This window comes from Ambystoma mexicanum, chromosome 9 (assembly GCF_040938575.1).
Source record: "Ambystoma mexicanum isolate Mex_15411 chromosome 9, UKY_AmexF1_1, whole genome shotgun sequence".
NCBI classification, from domain to species: Eukaryota; Metazoa; Chordata; class Amphibia; order Caudata; family Ambystomatidae; genus Ambystoma; species Ambystoma mexicanum.
In genome coordinates this window covers 953,194,606-953,217,764 of record NC_090931.1, presented here as the reverse complement: position 1 = coordinate 953,217,764, position 23,159 = coordinate 953,194,606, and the positions used below count along the sequence as shown (strand labels likewise).

At 41.5% G+C, this 23,159-nt stretch overlaps 1 protein-coding gene across 1 annotated transcript in view; it reads right to left on the bottom strand.

The window, feature by feature from the left end:
- The window catches only part of CHRNA1 (cholinergic receptor nicotinic alpha 1 subunit), a 110,266-nt gene that overhangs the window by 31,180 nt on the left and 55,927 nt on the right, over window positions 1-23,159 (bottom strand). The window contains exon 7 of the mRNA XM_069616146.1: window positions 13,866-14,089. Coding sequence (XP_069472247.1) covers window positions 13,866-14,089 — 224 coding nt within the window. The remainder of the gene's footprint in view (window positions 1-13,865; window positions 14,090-23,159) is intronic.

Genomic DNA, 23,159 nt, shown 5'->3' with positions numbered 1-23,159 from the left:
GTGCAGCTTCCTGACAGCTAAGGAATACATCTTCATGGACATCTCGATGACTGGCTCATTCATGTATCAAGTCCTGCAAAACTATCAAAGCACGCTACCCAAATAGCTCAGCACTCTAATGAGGGTCAGGTGGGTGATCAATTTGAAGAATTCCAGGGTTTGTCCAACCCAAAACTTAGAATTCATTGGGGATCAGTTTGGTATCCAGTGAAAATGTTGCCAGCAAAAGTGTAGTCAGTGAAAAAGTTGTGGTGAAAATACCTCTGCATTGAAAAAATTGCCAAGCAAAAAGTAGTCGAAATGAAGCTAAAAAGTAGCTGGAGAATATAGTGCTGCTAGGGTAATTGTTAGTATTAAGGATGATATTGTGGGCTTGTGATTGCCTGGGGTTAGAGTAAAGATTTTCTATTAGAATTAGGGTAAGAGTTAGGGTCAGGGTGGTTGCTGCAGGGCTGGTGATGTTGGGGTTTGTTTAGTCGTTAGGGTATATTAAGTGTTATGGCAGGGGGTATGGTAAGGCAAGTGCTAATAGAGTAATGGGTACGTTGTAAAGAAAGGGATAGGGAAGTTTTAGAGGGCTGGTGATGCTGGTGTAGTATAGTGGTTAGGACACACCTACTGGTTAGAGCAAAGTAAGCATTAGGGTAAGTGTTAGAGTTGCAGTAAGGGTATGGTTAGGTTTAGAGCAAGGGTTTGGGTTAGGGAAAGAGCTATGCCATTAGGGGCAAGATAATGAGAGAGTTGGAGTTAGGTTCACTGTTCATTTCTTTTTAATTATTTTTGCATTTTTTAAAGCACTCACGCAGGCATCGAGGCGCTGTTACAGGAATTGTTTGTTTTAGTTGCATAGTTGTTTGTCTTAGTTGCGTATTTCTAACGCGCTTAAATACCCAGAGGTTTTTAAGCGCGGACCCAGGGATCGAACCTGTGTTGCTTCATATCGTCCTGCTTCCAAGCGAACACGTTGCCTCTGAGCTATCCTCCCGGGACAATTGATTTTTTATTGATTAACATGCAAATAGGATGTTGTAGCACACTGAAGGGTTAGTGTTCTGTAAGAGTTCAGGGTAATAGTTAGACTCAGGGGAAGGTTTAGGAATAGAGTTAGGGTGATTGCAGAGGTTTTATTAAAGGTTAGGGTTACAGCCTTGTACTTCTGTGTATTTAAACATTGTTTTTTTGGTGACCTTTTTACTGGCAACATTTTCACACTGCATTGATACTATTAAATGACTAAATTTTTTAAAACAACTTTTTGCTGGCTACATTTTCACATGGCTAAACTTTCCTGGGGATAGCTTCACATAGAACCATCAGTTCAATACCGGAAAGGGAATGGTATCACCACCATTGCACAGAATGGTAGAATTTCCTTCGAGACTCTTGTTTCTGCTAAGGAAATAGATCCACAGGGCTCTGGCTGCAGAGACAGGGCAACATGTCGACCTCAGCATTTGTGGTCCCAAGGGCTTGGGGACACATTATGACTCATTCTTCAGATCCTCAATTACTAGAGCCTGCAAACAGAGGACTAGGAAAGACTGTATTCCCCTCTTTCTGAAGATCAAGGAAGAATTGCAGTTGTGGTTCCAGCCCATTCAACTATGAAAGAGATTCCCTGAAGAACCCTACTCATGCCATAGATCACCTCAGATGCAAGTGTCTCAGGGACATTAGCCATCCCGCATGGGCTTGAAAGCCTCGAACCAGAGGGATTTACTAGAAGTTCACAAGGCTCTGCTGGAATTGCCCCCTCCCCGCACCCCATATCAGGGATGCAGCGGGTTTGGTGTAGACAGGCAACATTGTGTCAAAGTGCTATGTCAACCAATGGTGGTGGGAGGGGGTACAAGATCTCTAACCCTGGGGTTAGTAACAGCATAGATCTCCTCCTATCCCTGGGAGCCTCTTACATTCAAGGGGTAGAGAATGCACAGGTGGACAGCAAGGACTCACATGTATTGGCAAACATGTCTCTGACCCGCTTGATATTCTCCCAAGAGATCTGGGGCGCCAGCTCTGGATCACTTTCTTAGCATAGAGGATGGACCGTTTCCAGCATAATGCTCTCAGCCTAGGAATCTGGCAGCTTGCGGCACAGATGATCTCTCCAGCCCACCATCCCCATAGATCTCTTCTACGCCAGCCCTACCTTCCTTCCGATCCCTAGGCTACAGCTGAAGATCAGAGAAAAGAAGGCATCAGTCCTCTTTGTAGCTCCATGGTGAAAGAAGAATTCCTCGTACCCCCTGATTTTTCTGCTTTCAACAGAGTTACATTGGCTCCTCCCCACCTGTCATCCCACCCCTTCCCCAGGTTGTCACTTTTACCCTTTTAGCTGAAGGCTTGGCCATTGAACGTCTCGGTTTAATTCAGTTTGAATTTTCTGGGGTATTGGCTTTAGAACTCCAGAACACCCAGAACCCGCACCCTTAGGGCTAATTGGGGGCATCACATTACTTTCAAGACAGCTTTTCTCTTCTTCAAATAATATCAGGCCAGAGGTTAGGAGAGCTGGGTGCCCTCAAGTGTGCCCCCTCTTCCTTGAGATTTCTGCTAGAGTGTTTGGTTCTGTGGACAGCTCCTTCATTTAGTTCTAAATTGGTGTCCTCATTACACTTAGGAAAGGACACTGTGCTTCCCACCTTCATACCGATAACAGGTATGGCAGACTTGGAGGTGCACACTTTTTTGTGGGGAGAACAGTGAGGGAATATCTTCAAAGAACTGAGCCAATGAGATCTTCTGACTACCTCTTAGTTTCTTTAGGATCAGGCCATCTGGGTGATAAATCGTCAGCTGCCGCTATCAATACGTGTGTGGATTCATATGGCAATCTCTATGGCTTACAGCATTTCTAAAGTTCCAAGTTAGAGGGACTAGAGGGATATCTCCCTCAGGGGCTGAGTGTCTTTACTTGACCTCTGCAGTGATGCAACATGGGCTGCTTGTGATACTTCCATAAATCATTGCAGAATCAGAGTCTGAGGGCCTCATTACCCGGTAGGCGGTGAGCCATGGCGCTATTAGCGCCATGGCTCATGCCGGTAAAATACCGGCACCGCCTTGGCGGAAAGGGGATTTACCGCCCCATTCCAAGGTTGGAGGGGCGGTAAATCCCCCTTCTGCCATTGCCCTTCCCCATTCCCATTTCTGCCCCATAGGGCTCTATGGGAATGGGGAAGGCGCTAATTACGGCACCGCAATTTTGCGGTGCCGTAATTAGCTCCGAGGTCCCGTAGCGGGTTGGATTTTAACGCCAACCCGCAAAGGGACCTCGTAGTAAGGCGGCAGGGATATCCCTACCGCCATCCGTGTAATGAGGCCCTTAGATTCTTGTGGCGGTGCTGGAGGAGGAATCTCACTGTACATCCCCCATCGCAGTGCGACAGTCTGCCTCACTGCTCCAACATCTCTGGACATTTCTTGGTAGTTTCTCATTATTCAGGACTGAAAAACAGGATGAGGGATAATTGGGTAATGCTAGGATTACTTACTGGTAACCTTTATTACTTCAGTCCTATAATTCCTCATCCCAGACCCATTTCCCAAACCTCCTGCTCCGGGAGATATTGGGTTTATGTGAACTGCTAAGTTATGACAGCCAGCGATTTGACAGAGGTGGCACCTTATTCCTACCATGGAGGGGAGGGGGATGGCTTAACACATTTCTTTATGTTAGAAGCAGTTTGCCTATCTCTGAGGTGAGAAACCCCTCATTGTTCAGGACTGGGACGAGTAAAACGGACGAAGGTGTAATGAAGATTAGCAGTAAATAATCTCTATGTGACTGTGCAGAAATGTGGTTAATGGCACTGAGATGAGACCTCTACCATGCGAAAGAGAATGTGACTTTGTGGCGATGCTTGGATAGGTCTGATGCAGTTGTTAAATTGCTCTGTGTCAATTACACGTCTCCCCTCGAAAACTGTATAGCTATAACACTAATGAGGGACTGTCTATCTCATAGGCACATTGTAAATGCTGATGAAATGTATTGCTATGTTTTGCACGTTTACTTAGCCCAAAGCCCTTTACTGAAGATATACATTATTTTTTTAAATGGTGATTAGTTGCATTATTGGAATGAAGCAATGTTTATATATAGTGAGGGAAAAAACATTAGGTAAAACCCTTGAAATTCAGCGGATGTGGGAAGTGATGAACATCTGAAGTCGGTGTCTCCCGCTTTGTAAAGCCCATGAGCACACACATAATATAACAAGAAAATAACAGAAGGGAGTTAAAATGGCATACAAAATTACATCATGGGGGACATCTATGTGGGGACTGAGAGTTAAGATGGACATCACTTTTCCTATTGGTTCCATATTCTGTATCTAGATTTATACAGATGCAGAGGACCTGATTCTAAGCTACATGTAAAATGAGGAAAATGTCATTACTTCATAGCACAACACTTTGTGATTTTCTCGATATTCTATATCTATATAAATATGGGCACATAACATGGAGCAAATCAAAACGTGTCATTCCATCAAGAACTGGCACTCACTTTTCATGGATCTCAGAATCAAGCCCTGAGTTGTTTGACCTTTCCTTTAGTACTATCAAAATGCCTAGATCTTCCAAGTCCAACATCACATGTTTTTGGGGGCAGCCCTATGACTTACTTCAGCTTCCTTTACTTCTCAAGTGTACGTCTCACAATTCTTCCCTTAGTCGGGCGTTATAGCTCCGAGTGAATGTAACATTTGGCTCAGGTTTTGGCCCATATCTATCTACACATCATCTTTGGCTTCCTAGTTTTCTGGTCACGGCTATCAGGTTCATGTCTATGCTGATGAGACAGAGATTCTGCTTTTATTTCCTTCCTTTAAGGATCCTACTCGCCCGCATCTTTCTTGCCGTCTTCCTGCTGTCAAATCCTGGATGTCTTCTCAGTTTCTGTCTTAATCCTAAAATAACTGCAATCCTTTTCTTTCCAACTTCTCCTAGGATTTCTCCACCTTCTTATATTTCTTTTCATCAGTTCAGCTTCAGATTTCTCCCCGGGCGTCTAATCTTGGGGTTATATTAGATTCCTCCTTCTCACTATAGGTTCAGATTGCAGTCGTTGTCAAATCTTGTCTTATCATCTCTTTAAATTAAGAAAAATCATTACGTGCTTACCTTTGCTTCGATTAAATTGTTGCTACAAACTACAGTGTTATCTCATTTATGCTGTTGTTGCTCCCCTTATGTAGGTCTTCCTAACTATTTTCTTTTTCCTTTACTGTCTATTTTACATTCAGCTGTAAGCATTATTTTTGGTCTACCTTTCTCTTCTCATGTCACGTCTTACCTCGCTCATCTCCACTGGCTTCCAGTTCAACCGTGATTCGATTATCAGCTTCTCGGCTTAGTCTTCAAAAGCATTCAGGCACCTTCTGATCTTTTCTCTTTCATTTCTCTCTATCATCCTACTCGAAACCTTTGCTCAGCCTCACAATTTCTACTGTCTGTCCCTTGCCCCTCTTTGGGTTTTCACTCGTTTCAACTTCTCGCTCCAAAGTTATGGTATTCTTTACCCGTAGACAGTCATTCTTGCTCTTCTTCACTTCAGTTTAAAAAACGCCTTCAAATGAATTTGGTACAGACTCCTTTCCATAGAGGCGTCATGTGGACTAATACTTTGGACCATGCTCGTTTCTCCTCGTTGTTCATTTTGTTGTACCGTTGCTGTCTGATTTTATACAGGGCTTTAGATAAAAGCCCTATATAAGCAGTGTTAACTAATAAATAAATAAATACAAATGCAATTGTATGCTCAGCTTAATGTAGAGCTTGTTAGCGAAATAGATCAAGCATTGAGTAAGCAGAGAGGCAACTTCAGAAAACCCCAGAATCAATCTTCACCTTTCTTAACAACCTATTCTCCTCCCCTCCACCTCCCCGACCCCACTGCTGTCCAGCAATCATGCTGAATGTAGCCTTGCTGTGTGTATTAACCAGGGCTCAAGTCGAGGGTACACGGGGTGGACAGAGTCCACCCACTTTTTTCAGAGGGTGGACTCAGTCCCACCCCCCCTGCAAAATTGAGAAACACTGAATATACTCTTTGAATTTATGAATTAAAGCCGACCTCGGAGATCGAACCAGAGTTGTCAGGTTTGCATGCTGGATACTTCACCACTGCACTATATAACCTGACAAAAAATAGCAAAACAAGTAAAGGTGAAATGTTGCATTTTGGTACTGCAGGTTCCAGGGAAAACATTTGTATTGGTTCTTGGAGTTTAAAACATGCACACCTTTTAATGTTTTCAAAAACACAATTAGAAAAAAATATCCTCTCTTGGTTTTGTGTTTAGGTTTATTTTATGAAAGGCAAATGCATTTCGTCCTGTGCAATTTAGGTGGTTGTGCAAAACCAATTTTATGAAATTTGCATATTTGACCTTGAGATGCTAATTTCTGGCAATATCGCATACCTTTGCGTTTGTTGATGAGCCCCCCACTTTAATTTTTAGAACATGACCCCTGGTATTAACTGCCATTACCGTATGTTCATACTTGGGATACGGACTAGGATTATTTCTGTTTTTATTAAGTACTTTGCTGAGCAACTCGAACAAACATGTTCCACAAAGATGACCTCAAATTCTACACGGTAAAGGGGGATAGTGAACGGAAACTTGTACCTGTGTACCAGCGAGTGGGGCACCAGAGTGGACCATCGCCAGATGATTGCAGGCATCACATTAAATATTCGAGTCTGAAGGGCGAGGGGCGTAGTCTGTTCTACATGTCGTCCGTGTTGCCCCCACTCAACCCTCGCCTGCACCCGTCTGTTCTCAGTCATTTATTTTTGAAGGCTGGAATGTGTACCTCATTCATTTGTCCCTTTACTGCACCTTGCTCTAGTATGTCTAGTAAGAAAAGCACTATAGAAGCGGATAGAGGGTTTACAATCCCTGGTGGCTCATTCTTAATAGAGGCTCTGTTGCCTGGGATATCGATTCATCACTTATTATTATCTAGACCAAGTCGGCGGTCTGTGGAAGTGGTGACATGTAAAAAAATAGTTCTTTTGAGGATTAAAGTAGCGCAGCAAATTCGTTCAACCTTTTCGGAAGATCTTGCTGTAATGTGCAAAATTATCGGAACCTACAGAATCAAGAGTGCATAAGAAGAACAGTTTTGCACAGACGTTGGTTTCCATTCACTTTCATCACAACATGCTACAGGACATTCACTTTACAGGGCACATTCATTCATATTATCCTTGTCAAATACATTGAAATAAGCTCCCGGTGAACATTAGTGAGCAGTACCAAACTTTTAGATACATCTTATTTCATCATAAAAATGCATGTTTAGTAAATAGTTCCAGCTCTGTGTTTTCAATGCAAAAACACAAGATTACTGCTGTGGGAGTCCTACCACAATGTATCAATAAATTGTGGAAATGTGGCGAAAGTGTGGTCTGTTGTGCAACAGCCCTATGATACGACCAGTTTCAGGAGGAACTGAATAGCCTGGTGAATCCTTATGGAAGCAACGTTAACATAAAAAGCTGCACACCACGCACATCGCGGTGCGGAAGTGCGGTGAAAGTGTGGTCTGTTTTGGAACAGCCCCCTGACAACAACCAATTTCAGGAGGATCTGAATTGCCTGATGCACCATTATGGAAGCTACGTTTATGTAAAAAGATGCATACTGAGCCAAGCGAGGCGCGGAATTGCAACGAAGGTGTGGTCTGTTGTGGTCCCTAGGAGGCCGAAAGGAGGCTAATGAGGTAACGACTGCAGGTCTGGGATATCGTGCAGCCATTGTTTTGCCTGGATCTGCCTCCACGGCACTAGTAAGACATCATTAATTGTGTGGGAGCATTTGGACACGGAAATATCCACAGTCAAAATATAAGTTAAGGAGCAATGCTCCCTGTACTAGTGCCACTGACGTCTGTGACCTCAATTACAACACTTCAGGCCTCAACAGAGGCAGGCCCTGATGTATGTGATACTGAACCCATAGTCGATAGAGTGTCTAAATCTTCTGACAAAGGAACTCTAAAATTTTGCCCAACACCTAAGGGGAAGATTACTGAATGATATCATGTCATCCCCCAGGAGAAATATCAATACCAGTGGTAGTGGCGACACTGGACTCTGTTGTTTTCAATTAATCATTCCTAAGGATGTGCCATGACCTTTACAATGCCTCCGGATCACTATCTCATATTGAGGCGGGCAGGCTAGACAATACGCAGCACAACTATCAGAGACCTATTCCTCAAATTGCAGTTTCTGAAACTAATACTGGTGAAGTATTAAAAACTCCTGTAAACTATAATCAAGTTCTGAGTCCTTTGGAACATCATGCTTTGGATACACTGGGCTTGTCATCGATTTCGGCCCTGCACCTTGTATTCCAATAATTTGTCAGGCTATATGACAATATTAAAGACATGGTGCAGTTCAAATCCTCAGAATTAGCTCTGAATTTGAATAAATTGAACAGCGAGAACCACTTTTTACAAATGAGTCATGGCAGTGGCTCTGACATAACTGACCGTAATATAGAGGTACCCAAACCAAATAGACATGCTCATGAATTACATACCCGGTCTACGCCTTGCCAACAATGCAATGACATACAAGACAGATTAAGTGCATATCTTGATTTATTGTGCTCCCTAGACAGGTCCTGGACACCTCTAAACTCTCTGGTTTCGTGGTGGGGGGCCCACGCAAAACTATCGACTGTCTCATACTACCTATATCTCGAGCTAAGAAGTCCAAAGTGACAAAGCAAAACCTAACAAAAAAAACAAAGAACAAACCGAATAGCAAGCATCACAGAAAAAGATCTTCAAGGAAATGTCTTAGATTGTTATAGCCTCAAATATACAGCCTACCCTAATTGAGGCTTCAAACCCTTCTCCCTTGTTGACGGTCGCTTCTATTGATCCTAAGCCTAAACCAAAGAAAAAGAAAAAAAAAAAGGGGGGGGGGAATATTCAGAAATTACACAAGGGAAAATATACAACTTCTTTATACCTAATTATACCTAATGGGCAGAAAATTAAATCTGGCAATGCAGGAATAGAAGTTGAACAACCAGCAACTGTTGCTATATCACAGGCCTCATTGGTTGATGGCATCAAAGAGGTAGACGTGGCTTTTGTGCGCTTGGATACAAGAAAAACAAAATCACTTTTCTGGCTGATGGCATCGAAGAGGCAGATGTGGTTTATCCATGCTCGGCTTCTAAGAACAAAACCACTGTTTTGGTAATTGATCCGGTACAGGGTAATGTTCTCTGTGCATCCTCTTTCCCTACAAGTCAAGTGACTAAGGATATAATGACAGAATAATAGGCTTTGGAAAAATAAGGCTCATTAATGAGGTGATCCAACTGAATCATTCTACCTTACTTTGGCTTTTCGCGGCCATTCACGCACTTCAATTAATTCACTGTGGTGATATTGACTGGGTCGACTTGTCATAGATGGGTGGTGACAGATTAATGGTCCCGTTTTACTCTAAAATAGTAGCACATCTAGTTTGGGACCATGTGGATTATTTCAGGTCCATGGGTCTTGATGTGTTGGAATTTATTAATGCGGTTCAACTAACGCACTCCAATGCAGCAGGCAAAGGCAATTGTCTGGCTACCCATCTATCCTCTTGCTCATTAAAAGAGTTTTTGACACTAATTCTCAGAGAACAGTAACACAAGTTAAAACCCAATCGAAATGTACAGAATATCAAGATGATTGGTCATGGTTAGCAGCAGCACTTGTCAATAAGTCGGGGCTAAAGGGCCCAAAACCCAAACTTTAGCATTGATTCTTTAAATGTCTACTCTTGCAACCGCTGTGGTTTCTTGCATTCAGCAAATGTGTCTAAAAAACTGCGTTTTTATAAACTCTGATATCATTTTGCTTCAAGAGACTATGCTAACCAAACCACTATTTATAGAAGGGTTTAACACTTTCTCCAGTGAGTCAAGTGGTATTGATCTATATTAAATCTACAGGCCACCCTACTTGGCCACGATTGATTATTTTCTTCTGTTGGGTCAGCCTAGTCTCCCGAAATGATATTTAACAATATGAAAAGCTACTGATTAATATATATTATAATCCTGCAACACAAAAGGTATAATATATATGCAGCAACGGATCAATGAAATTGTGATAACATGGTTGGGGGAGGACCATCAAAACGATATTGTAATAGATGGGGACTTAAACTCTCCGACTGCCTATTAGAAAATAATGATTTCCTATCATTGGATATTTTTGAATTGAACTCCACGTCTAAGGCAAGGGCTTTTTACTGGTCCCAATGTATGGCTTCTTGGGAACTAATATTGCTTCTGCCCTCGTCGAAGCCCGATCTAACCAATATAGTGACATGAAAATGGGGCCTCTCTTCCTTTTTGATTGATCATGTTTCTATTTAGAAATGTCTGGTGCCCAATTGTTCTTGGCTCCTTACACATTTTACTGGCTTTGGAGACCACACCATTATTTCTGTCCATCTCAGTTTCTCCCTTCCAGCTATCCCCCTTCATGCACATCTATCTTATCTAACCTTTTTGACCTTGCATTGAGGGGAGACTAAAAGAGAAATGGAATTTTAGGCTTATGGACAAATTCAATACTGTTTTGGGAAATGTGATGAGATTGAATAATATCATGAGTCATGGTTCTCTTACGGGCGGGGGACAGAAATAGAGCTATTGTATACAATATATTATGCAGATTTATAGGGAAAGGCACAACATACTTACCTAAACATACATTGCATGTTTATTACCAAATGATTGCTATGGCAAAAAGGCAAAAGAGGGCTACATCTGAACATCTGATGGGTCTATATGGCCCATATACATTAGACTTTTAGCTCAGGGAAAGTAAAGGGTCTTCAGACTTATAGAAATTGCACCATGAGGATCAAGGATGAAATGGATGCTGCCAACATCCAACAAATGCTTTACTCTTTAAAATGAAAACAACTACTGTAGATTCTGGGAACTCACAAATAAAACATCTATGAGCCAACAACAGACTCATATTGACATTATACCAGAAACAAAATGAGCAGTTTATTACAGTGCAAAGTTCACCAAGTTTGACAATCATATTGCCCTCCAATCTCTGGTAAGTAGGTATTATACCAATTGGACAGAGATGCTCTCTATTGAGCACATATATGAGGTGATTCTAAAAATGCATCCATCTAGAATATGGCCCGTTACATTAAAACATGACCCTGAACTCTGGTTTTCCATACTATGTAGAATGTTTATGGAATTTGTTGAAAAACAGCAGCTCCCACCCGCATGGCACTTCTAGAGCATCATACCGATCTACAAAACGGAAGATAGAATGGACCCGGCTAATTTCTGACCAATCGCGATCTAGTATGCGCTCAGCAAGGTCTTTACTGCTTTGTTATTAAAGGAATTGGATTGGTTGCTATCCAATCTGAATCTACTCACTAAATACCAGGTGAGGGTTCGGAAAAATATAGGGCCCTCCCTGAACATTTACATGCATTAAGCAAGAGATTAACTGCTTCACCAGTATATAGAGCTAGTAAGGATATGACTAAGGATGCGTCTTTGATCAAGTTCTGTGTGAAAGGCTGTGAGCAAAACTCCGAAGTTGGGTTATACCGGAAACTCTGGTGAAACTACTAGTATTCCTCCATCAGGAAACTAAGATAAGGATTAGATTAAGTGTGGATTGTCTTCTATCTAGTCTTATTGACACCTGTATTGGACTTTGGCAGGGTTGCATCCTTGCTCCGCTATTCTTTAATCTGTACCTATCGGATATCAACACTCTGTGGGAATCTGTGAATTAATTCCTGGTAAAACTGGTTATTTGAAATTGCATTGCCTTGCTTTTTGCGGATGGCTTGCTTTTTCTTTTTATTTTCTGAATTCCAATTGGTTTACAAAAAGCTGTCTATATTTCCTGCAATGCAATAGAAAAATATTGTTTCTTCAATGCAATGGAAGCAAGTCGAAGATTTACATTTATTCAACCAAAAGGCCACTCAAAATGGTGACCTGGATTGTTTGTGACCACAAATGGAGAGAGTTACTTCCCCGAAATATCTGGGTTTTACCATACAACAAAACTCTTTGATAAAGGGTATTCCCAATATTACCCCTGTCTGCCCAATTAAAATCTATCTATCTAACCTATTGTTCATTTTCTATTTTGCCAGCACTTAAGTTCTATTCTGCAAAAAGTGTTCCGGCCTTAATCTATGGTTTTAAGGTGGTCCTCCTTGACCTGGGCGCCTTTCTAAACATCATGGAAGGAATGCTGTGGAAAAAGGTCTTTGGACTAGCACTATCTATAGCAAATTGTCTCCTGCGTCACGAGCTAGGGTTTATATCTCTTCAATCTCTAGTAATCTGGAAGAAGTCATCTTTATGCCAAGATATATGATCCCCTCATCTAATTTATTTGAAGATTTGAAAAACCTTAATTGAAAATACAGTAGATTTGTTGAATAAATTCATGTATCCTTTGTCTGAGATGGGACCAGATATCTATGGATTGAAAGTTAACCCCATGAAAATCCAGAAGAAACTTTATAAAAGTGATTGTTACGTGACTACTGACAGATGAAATTCTTATTCTAATGTTTCTGAATATTCTAAATTTGTTAGGAAATGGCTAGCCTTATCAAAATACATCTACTTGTTTCCTTGTAAGAAAATGAGAAATTGGTATATTAGATTGAAATTATCAACCACCAACACTTGATTGTCTGGAGCTGAGATTGGGGATTGTCAAAGAAAAAAAGAATTTGTATGTGGTGCAATAATCAAAATGAATTTGAGTAACTAAAATATTTTATATACATTGTATCAAGACCCTTGAACAGAGAAACAGGCATTTTGGTAGATTTGTCGATTTCCCCCATTTTAGATTTGGCTGAGCCCCTGTCGCTAGGTTGATGCTGGGTGATAATGTCTCCTTAATACTAGCCCTCTGCGGATTCCTAATAAGCCTTTTCTCATGATTGTACAATGTTTTGTTTTCTTAATCTTGAGATTCATTTGTTGGGTTTCCTGACTGTAATTTCACACTTAATAGTTACATTGAGGGATGTTATTGCCACTTATGTGAAGCTATGTCTCATTGAATGAGCTTTTAAATTTTGTAAGGTGAATATAGGGGCCTAACCAGGAATTGATGAGATTATTGATTATATAGATTTTCAGATATAGTATTATGTATGTTGATATATTATATTCTTATTTAGTCCAATGTTAAAAAATGCCTCTACTATTTAATAGTACAAGTATTTTGAATGTGTGTATTTTCATATGTTTTCCTTCTATCTAGTGTAATTATTTATGTAAGGTTTATTTTGAAACTAAAGACACAATAAAAATCAAATCAAATATATGTATCAGTATTACACTGGATGAAACATTGAAGAATGTGTTTCCTGTATTGAGGGCTAATTCTGTTACACTGTGACAAGAACCAGAGTGCCAGAATATTGTGTTTTGCTTTTTTGAAAGATTTACTGTCAAATGTATCCCTAAGAGAGAAAAAAGTGGAGAACATGTTTTTGGGGTGAATTATGCAATATGAACCAGTCTGTTGCTGTCCTCTAAGGTTCAACTGGTGATTACTCCAATGAGTTTGTTTCCAAATGAAATTTGCATGTGTGTGCCCCTTAATTCAATGAACATTGCCCACCCACTTATACTCCACAACAAACAATAACTCCCCATGTATTGACTTATAAAGAATGACATGGACTGATGAATGGTGGTAGAAAAGCAGCACCTGGACATATATGTAAATATTTCTAAAGACTACATATAGTCCAAGTTCCATTTAGAAAGAAAACACAAGGCTTCAAATCTCACCTTTCTTACCCACTGGGGCATTATGTGAGTACTTGGGGAGCGATGATGCGTGTTGATTACAATTACTGTGATGATGATAGATGTTATGACAAATACCATAGTGAACAACATGTATTTGCCAATCAGGGGCACCGCACTAGAGGTAGAGGGAATCAGCTCCACTATGACCAGCAGGAACACAGTCAAGGACAGCAGGACAGAAATACTTAGCGTCATCTTCTCGCCTGCAGCAAAGAACAATATTGTAATTTAGTCAGGAGGAAAGACTTGTTGGTTTAGTGACTGCATTGACATGTTTTGTTAATTTAGATTTCTTTCAGATATTAAAATGGCAATATCAATATAATTTACACATAATCACACAATTAAATATCAGGACTAAATCCAATAAATAAATAGAATGAATTAAAAATAGAACCCATAAAGCCTGAACATAATCAGGTAATCCGATGTCATCAGGACCAATTCCAAAAAGCACGAACGTTAGTGAAATAGGTCTTAAAAATATTATACAGTAATTATATACAGCTTAAAACTAATTTTGGCTATGAAATGAGAGATACCTATGGCCCCAATAGAATAGCCATCAGCTCAAAGATCTATACTGATTTTTTTAAAAGTGCATATTCCTAGCAGGGTTTGGCCCGATTCAGATTAGAAAATGGTCTACAAATGACAAAGGTTCAATGAGGCAGGAGTGTGTAAACAGATTGCACACTTAGATTGTCGGTATGCTGCTACCAGATGAAATAACACCAATATGCTGTACATCAATGTGCAACCGAGCCTGCATTCTACTTCTGACTCTCAACACTCTCTTCACATAAGTCGATAGTCTATACATGAGCTATTGGACCTGCATTCTACTAAGGGGTGGACTGGGAACCAAAAGATGCCCCGGAAATAATGTGCATAGTGTCCCCATATTACACATTTTGAGCAAGCCCAACCCTTTTCCTATGAGAACATTTGGAAATAAAATGGGTTACCACACAAAAGAGGCACAGGGTGCAGAGGCCTACTGGGAAATCTCCAGCATTCCCTATAGGCCAGACCACCTCGAATGCTACTTCTGACTCTTAGCGTTCTGTTCACATAAGTCGCTAGTCTAACCAGGCTAGATTTACCTTTTTAGTTTGCACTTCCCTCTTTAGGGTAAAGTGGAAGAAAGAATGTTTTTTTTGGTTTTTTTCTTTACTTCTTTTCTTTGCATTTTTTGCTATGCTGTACTAGTTTTAGAAGAATCACTTACCTTGTGTATTTATCAGTAGCACAAGTAGTCATGTAGTCATAATCACGTGTCAGCCAATTCTTTTCTGTTTAGGAACTATGCCACAACTAATTGACCAGTTCATACAATTCTGTCATCTACGTCGTCACAAATTACACGACATCCTATTGGTTATAAAAACTATAGGGCTTTCTGTTACATTGCCTTCTATAATTGGTTGGCACCCTTGCTCCCCTCTGGAATATTTCACATGCTAGCAGCACACGGGCTGGCACCCCAGGTGCTTTGGGCTGGTCTTGACCATAGCTTACCACCCTATTAGCCCGACATCCATCATCACCCGTACATTCTGCCAGTCAATTAAGGCTTTAAACTTGGCCTTGTAGATGTTCTCTGTGCTTCAGAATAAAAGGGAGTATAGTCATAGTTTGTCTCCTGGTTTCGGTGTAGCTCGACCCAGTGTCTATTTTCATCTGACCATGTGACTAGAGACCACGTTTCTGAGCTTTTTACTGTATTAAATACTATTAAATGACAAACGACGTCTTCAGTGATTTTTCCATCTCACCTCAGGCAGGAGTTTGTTTCCTTCTCACGTTCATGTAACTACTGAATGGACACCCAGGCTCACTGTGGCCTTGACTTCTTGGTGCTGGGCCAGCCAAGCCTTTCTTGAATTCTTTCTTCGCCATTAGCTGTTTTTCCACTGCACCACACTGAAATCCTGCCTTTTCATGGGGTTAAAGCTCTGCAAAAGTGCTTTGTGGAACATTCATATTCCATACAATCCTATACATATACATTGGCACATCGCCGCAATCTGTTTACTACGTAGCTAGCCTTATGAATAGTTTCTCCGCTTGCGTTACTGCGTCTGTACAATTGTAAAATGACTTTGTATTTTCTTCAGTGTTTCTGTAGCATGAGCATCTTCATCTTGACCCCGAAATGTTGCTCATCTTTGACACCTCCTCTTCAACTCTCATAGAATGTTTATGTTCTTCAGCCTCTTCCATCTTTTCTGGGTGCCTCAGTCGTACTTCGCAGGACGTCACCAGTTGTCTTTCTTGCTTATTTTCACACTTCCTCCGGGACTTTGTCCAAAAGGCCATCATATCTTTGTGAATGCATATATGGTTTCCTTAATGGATACCTTGTTTCCATGTTTCTCTGCAGTACAGGCATTCTCACTGGTGCTGCACGTGTCTCACATTCTAGCTCACAATATATAGGCAACAGGGGGCAGAGCTTTTGATGGGGTACTTGACTGCTTCTCTACACTCCCCCCTCTGGGTGATTCATCGACCACTCTCTCATCAGTCTTCACATCTAGACATCCTTGTCTGAAGAAGTGCTTCTTGGGGACCTATATCTTTATGACTCCTTTCAGACATCCTGCTGATTTCCCATGCTCATCTTTATTCCAGGACATAAGCATGCATTGTCCAGTGGGACTGCAGTAGATCCATTTTCCCCAGTGCTCAAGTAGAGGGTACACGCAGTGGGATGGAGTCCACCCACTTTATTCAGAGGGTGGTCTCAGTTCCCCCTAGCTAAAATGAGAAACATTGAATATCCTCTTCGAATTTATAAATTAAAACTGATCTCAGGGATCAAACTGCAGTCGTCAGGTTTGTAGGCCGGACACTTCACCACTGCACTATATAACCTGAGGAAAAATAGCAAACAACTAAAGGTGAAATGTCTCATTTCAGTACTGCAAGACCCAGGGAAAATATTTGTGTTGGTTCTTGGAGTTTAAAACATGCACACCTTTTAAAGTTTTCAAAAACTCTATTAGAAGAAAATATCCTCTCTTGGTTTTGTGTGTGTGTTGATTTTATGAAAGGCAAATGCCATTTGTCCTGGCAATTTGGGTGGTTATGCAAAGTCAATTTAATGAAATGTGCCTATTTCACCTTAATATGCTAATTTCTGGCGATGTCACATCTCATTGCGTTTGTTGATGTGTCCCCCCACTTTCATTTTTAGGACTTGACCCCTGATTTTCCCACATACTTCTTGTGGTTCCTCGAGTACAGGAACTTCGTTCCCTCAGGTGCATGGATGCAGGCCTTTACGTAGTCTCTGATCTCTTCGTCTGTCAGTTCTTTAGGTTCAAGTCCTGATTCAACATCAATTATAATCTTTATTCCTACTGCTTTCTTTGCAGTCGTCTTGAATTGTGTGAGTATTATCCTGATCAAACAAAATCCAAACATAATCATCACCAACAGGGCTCGCAGGAATTAGAAATTGTTCGCCATCCATTGTGTAACCCATGAGAAGATTGATCCAAACCAACTGTCATCGGCAATGTCTTCTACTTCATCTTCCATCTTGGTATGCAAGTTTGTCAGGAGCGTTATGGCCCCTGTCAAGGTGCAATTCTTGTCATTGTGAGAAGGTATGAATGTGCAACATGATTCTCTGATTTTGGCACAAACCCCTCCATCCATAGCTGTGATAATGTCCAGGACATATCTGTTCTGTAGAGTCATGAGTCTTATGGCTTTCAGCTCCTCTTTGATAGCATTGAATCCTTTTATGGTGGTGTTAATCGTCTGCAAAAGCTCCCATCTGGTTATTTGTAACCATTTAGTATTTGCTGCCGTCTGGTTCCTGGGCATAAAGATTGTCGTGAATATTGATGAAGTCTGACTGAACAATCTGTTTTCATATGGAATGGCATCAAAGGCTTCTATTGATTTGGCTGAGAAATAGTTCTCCCTCTTGATTCGACTCAGGAGCTCAACAGATCTTTTCTTCCTAAGGTGAGCATTTTCTTTTGAAAACTTACCAATGTTCAAGTCACTTTAGGAATCATCAACCCTGGAACATGGACGATCACTATAGAACACAGTCCTCCCTAATCTCTGGACAGCATAATGTAAGCTCTGGATCCACAAGCCCAGTAGTTATCCATTATGACTGCTGTCCTGTCCTTCATTCCTGGTACATCAAAGATTCGTCCACATTATTGATTTCTTCCAACTTTTCTTGTGCCATTGTTTCTAAAGCATAGCTCTGCACTAGCCAAAGGCACTATCTGAAACAGGCCTCCTTTATCTTCAACCCACGTCAAAAGCTTTGCAAGCTTTGGCCATACAGGTTTGCATCCATTTTCCACTCGTTCAATACCTGGTTTGACATGACCAGTTAATGCCATAGCTCTCCACATGAATACACCTTCTTTCCCACCTGTCTGGAGAAAGCACTTTTCCCCCAGATCTGCATTTGTCTTCTTTCTTTGCAACTTCAAACTTCTTCACCAGTTCTCCCTTGGCAATTGAGCCTCCTGTTTATTTCCCATTTGATTCCTCCTCCCTTCAAACCAGGCTGTTCATATCTTATCACATGATTTCTGGTGTGTTCTCTTGCTCTTGTCTTTATGTCTTGTACATAATCATCTTCATCGGTTGGTGACCATTCTGTCACCCATATCAAGGATGCTGTTCGACCCTGAAACTGACCTCTTGTATGGAAGAGTGCAAGGTGTGTCAGGCAGTGAGCCATCTGAACATCTATTTCAATGGCTATGACTATCTCAAACTTTCCCATAGTATAAGGCAGGAGTGCACATACATAGCACTCCTCCTCAGAAGGACTCTTTCCCACCTCTTTCATGTGCTGATACCCCATGTTCCCCAAATGTGCTGTATTGTCCAAATAACTCATAATCATCCTCCCTTCTACCTCTCTTAGGTCTCTTTCATTGTCTTTCTCTAAGAATCTGCTTATGGCGTTCAGTAAGTATATCTATAAGAGTGCTTCCTTTATAGGGATTTCTAGGGATAACTGCCACAGGACCAGGTGTCTCCACATGAGCTACTGGAGTCGGCACAAACACATAAGGCCTCGGCTGTCATAAAACAGCAATATCTGTTGTTTTCTTTTTGTATAGGATGAAACAAGGGAACCACTGCTCTTTTTGGACCAACATAATAAACAGTATGTATTGTGAGAAACAAAAGAACAATGATGAATATGATGCATGAATATATTATGCACGAATACATCAGGCTCCAACAGTTATGATTTCTCGCACGTCGCTGTGCTCTCTCGTTGTCTGCTATATTATTATTACTATCAATACTCCACATCTTGCCTGTAATTACTTTTAAGGAATGAAAAAGTGGTTTTAATCAGGCAAGGTTATCAGATGCTCAGGCAGTTGATGTATTTGCTCTGTGATTTCCACAAGCAGTTGGCTGATTGCTGGACGATTAATGGGATCTCGCATAAACACAAAAGTGTTTGTATTTCTCCACACAAGATAAGGGTGTACTTGAAGCAAAAAGTAGAAGATCATGGCGAATAGTATGTGAGCATCAGTGTTATACAGAGCCATCCGTACTTTCAGTACAATACTCAGGTAGTTGGAGAATTCGCTCAAAGATGGCTGAAAGCAATCTCCTGAAGATGGGACCATTTTTAGGATCTTGCAAAAACACACAAATGTCACAAGGTCTCACAACCAGTGCAGCATATGCTCATAAAATAAAGAGAAAAACAGCAAAAATGAGCCGATAAGTGTTGACATCAGACACCACAATGTGTGCCTGTAAAGAGAAACTCAGTGAAGAATGAGTCGGGAACTGCTCCATCTTCCAATCATCAAAGATATATTTGAGATCTGGCATCTTTTCCTTCAAGACTTCAATACTTCACAATGTTTGCAAACTTCTGTGGCTCAAGAACAATAACTCGCTCACTCCTTGCTTAGCTGCTACAAAGAGTGTTTCAGGGGAGCCACAGTCCAAGTGTACACTTTCATCTGTCTATGGGACAGTCTTTGCGTCCTTCTTCCTCGTCATAGATCGAATCTGCACGTGCTGAACTTCTTCTCCTTGACATACTTCTGAATGGGTTATGGGTGCGGTGGCCTCGATAGTGTAGACTTTCACGTCTACCATGTGTATCCAAGTGCACCTCCCTAGGACTTTTACTGCTGAGGGAGTAACTCCACTATGAAAGGGCAGCTAAATATAGGCTCGTGCCACTTTTGTGTAAAGTTTCTGATCAGAATTTGATCTCCAGCAAAAAGTCTTGGTACACATAATCCTTGAGGTCCGGTTGCTGTATGGTCTTCATCTGTGTTCTGAGACCGACACCCCGTCCGCTTGACTTGATCTGAAATGACTGAGATACTCACGGTCAAACATGTTAAGTAAGCACGTAACTCATCTCCTAACAATTCTGTAGTTGTCTGGGTATCACTTCTAGTCCTCGATGGAGGAGTTAGAGGTGTTCCCATTCACCTCCCTGTGACTAGCTCCTGGGGTGTCAGTTGGTGGTCAGAGCCAGCCAGGTTGATTTCTCAATGCATATAATGCAAGGGTCAGCTTGAACTTAGCCATTCTCTCTTTGAGCAGACCGTTGAGTCTCTCACATATTCCATTCGCTTGCGGGGTGATAAGCAGAAGAAAACTTGTGTTTTATGCTGAGCAATAAGCTAATTTGCTGAAACACCTCGTCAGAAAATTGGGGCCATTATCTGATCTCAACAGCTCACATATTCCACATCTAGGAAATACTTCTCAGACTACGAACTTCACAGTGCAAGTAGCATCAGGGTGTGTGGCTGGACCAGTCTCAATCCACCTAGAGAAGGGGCACACCACTATCATATACCCATATCCATTACAGACCTGCAGCATATCAATATAGTCGATATGAAAATGCTGAAAAGGACCATTTGGTCGAGGAATAACTCCTCTGACTGTTTGCAGTGTGTGCCCAGCAATAAACATTTGACATACGATACAATTTACTACATAAAAAGCAGCGTGTTCTAACAGGTTCCGTATGAACCAGTCCTCCGCAATTGTTGCTGCAAGGCTCTCCCTAGTGACATGCGGAGGGTAGTGTAGCTGTTCTAATGCCACCCTCAATAAGGCTACAGGCATCACCGGCTTACCAGTGTCTTGTCGCCACAGTGCTCTGGAAGGGGATAAAGAACACCCCGTCCGTGTCCACAGGTCTTTCTCTTCCTGTGGGGCTCTACCTTGAACTTCCATCAAATGTGTTTGTGATAAATGATTAAAGCTTTCATTCACAATCATCATCACAATCATCATCACAACCATCATCTCTTTCACATCAGGCGTATCTAAACTCATTATGTCAAGTGAATATGCAACCCTTTTTGCCTCTTCGTCTGCGGCTTGGTTCCCGCATGAAATAAAGTCTGTTCTCTTAGTGTGTGCTGCGCACTTAACTATCGCGATGGCTACTGGGAGCTGTAGTGCTTTAATAAGCCTGTCCAATAATGCGGCGTGTTTCACTGGAGTGCCGTCTGCTCAGAGGTAGCCCCTCCTTTTCCAGCGTGCTAACTCTGCATGCACGGTTCACATCACGTAGGAGGAGACACTGTACACTGTTACTTCCTGGTCAGCGTGGTTCTGAAGTGTGACAATCAGTGCCACTAATTTTGCAGCCTGTGCTGAAAAGTGAGACGGTAGCCCTGTGCCTTACTACAGCAGCACCTGAATGCCTTTGGCCATCAGTTCGATCGATCTTCGGTGAACCATCAATAAAGAGAATTTCCCCCGCTGCTAGTGCATTTTCCTTCATCCTCAGGATCTCGTCATAGAATTCCTCATAATTCGAGCAATCATGTGCTTGCTCATCCTCTGCCAGTGGTTCGGCTACAAACGTGGCAGGGTTCACCATCTTACATCTAACTATTTTAATCGCTGTATTCGATATGACCACCTCATAAGCAGAAGCTCTTTGAGATGTCAGTGTACCTTTGGGTTTCTCCAGAACAGCAAACAAAGCACGTTCAACAAATAATGTCATGGAAGACCCCATCACTATGCTGGCAGACTTCTCAATAGCGAATGCGGCGGCTTCCAATGATTTTTCGCAGGGGAAGTGACCCTCATTACTGGGTCCAAAATCCCACTGTAATACGCTAGAGGCTTGTACCCCAATGTAGTTCTCTGTGTGAGCACTGCTGTCATGAATGTTCCATTTGTGTGCGAGAATAAAAAGAATTTCTCAGAATAATTGGGAATTCCTAAAACTGGACCTGTGCAAATTGCCTTCTTTAATTCCTCAAACCCCTCCTCCATTTCCTCAGTCCATTCAATCTTTTCCTGGTTCACTTGGGCCTTTTTCAGAGCCTGCAACAATGGTCTTGGGTACAAACTATAATCAAATACCCACGCCCTAACATAATGACATAGTCCCAAACACTGTTGCATTTGCTTTATCGTGTGCGGTTTGGATGTTTACAAAATTGCCTCAGCTCTTTCAGGTATAACGTTCTTTCCTTCATGTGAAATTAACTGACCTATGTACAACACCTCTTCTTGGCAATACTGCAAATTCTCTTTGTCCACTTTGTATCCTTTCTCTGCTAAAATAATCATTAGCTGAACTGAGTCAGGTCTGCGCTCTTCTTCTGATGTGCTACAGACCAAAATATAATCTACATATTGCAGCACGACACTTGGCAAATCAATATTGCTTAAATCCATTTGTAGGACCCTATTGAAAATTGATGGACTCTCACAATACCCTTGGGGTAATCTTGTGCTTTTCAGCTTAGTCTGACGGAACGTAAATGACGTCAGATCTTGAGAATCTTTATGCAACAGGATTGAGAAAAATGCATTTTTCAGGTCAATCACCGTAGAATATCACGCCTCAACCGGGATGCTACATAGGATTGTCGCCGGATTAGGAACTAGAGGACATTCAGCCTCTACAACCTTTTTCATTGGTCTCATATCCTGAATTAAAAACCACAACCCACCCTTACATTTTTTGATAGGGTACACTGCAGTATTGCATGGTGACTCTGATGTCACTAAAATGCCTTTGTCCATCATGGCTGATATAGTCTTAAAAATACCCTTTTCTGCCGCTCGAGACATGGGATACTGTCTTGCTCGAAGTAAACATGCTCCTTGCTTCAACTTAATTTTAACTTCTCCCAACCCCTTTAAGAGGCCTACATCATAGGGGCCCGTAGTCCATAAAGAAATTGCACTATCGCCATATCTTCATCAAACTATGTGGGACACTGCCGCACTATCAACATCTTCTGTGGA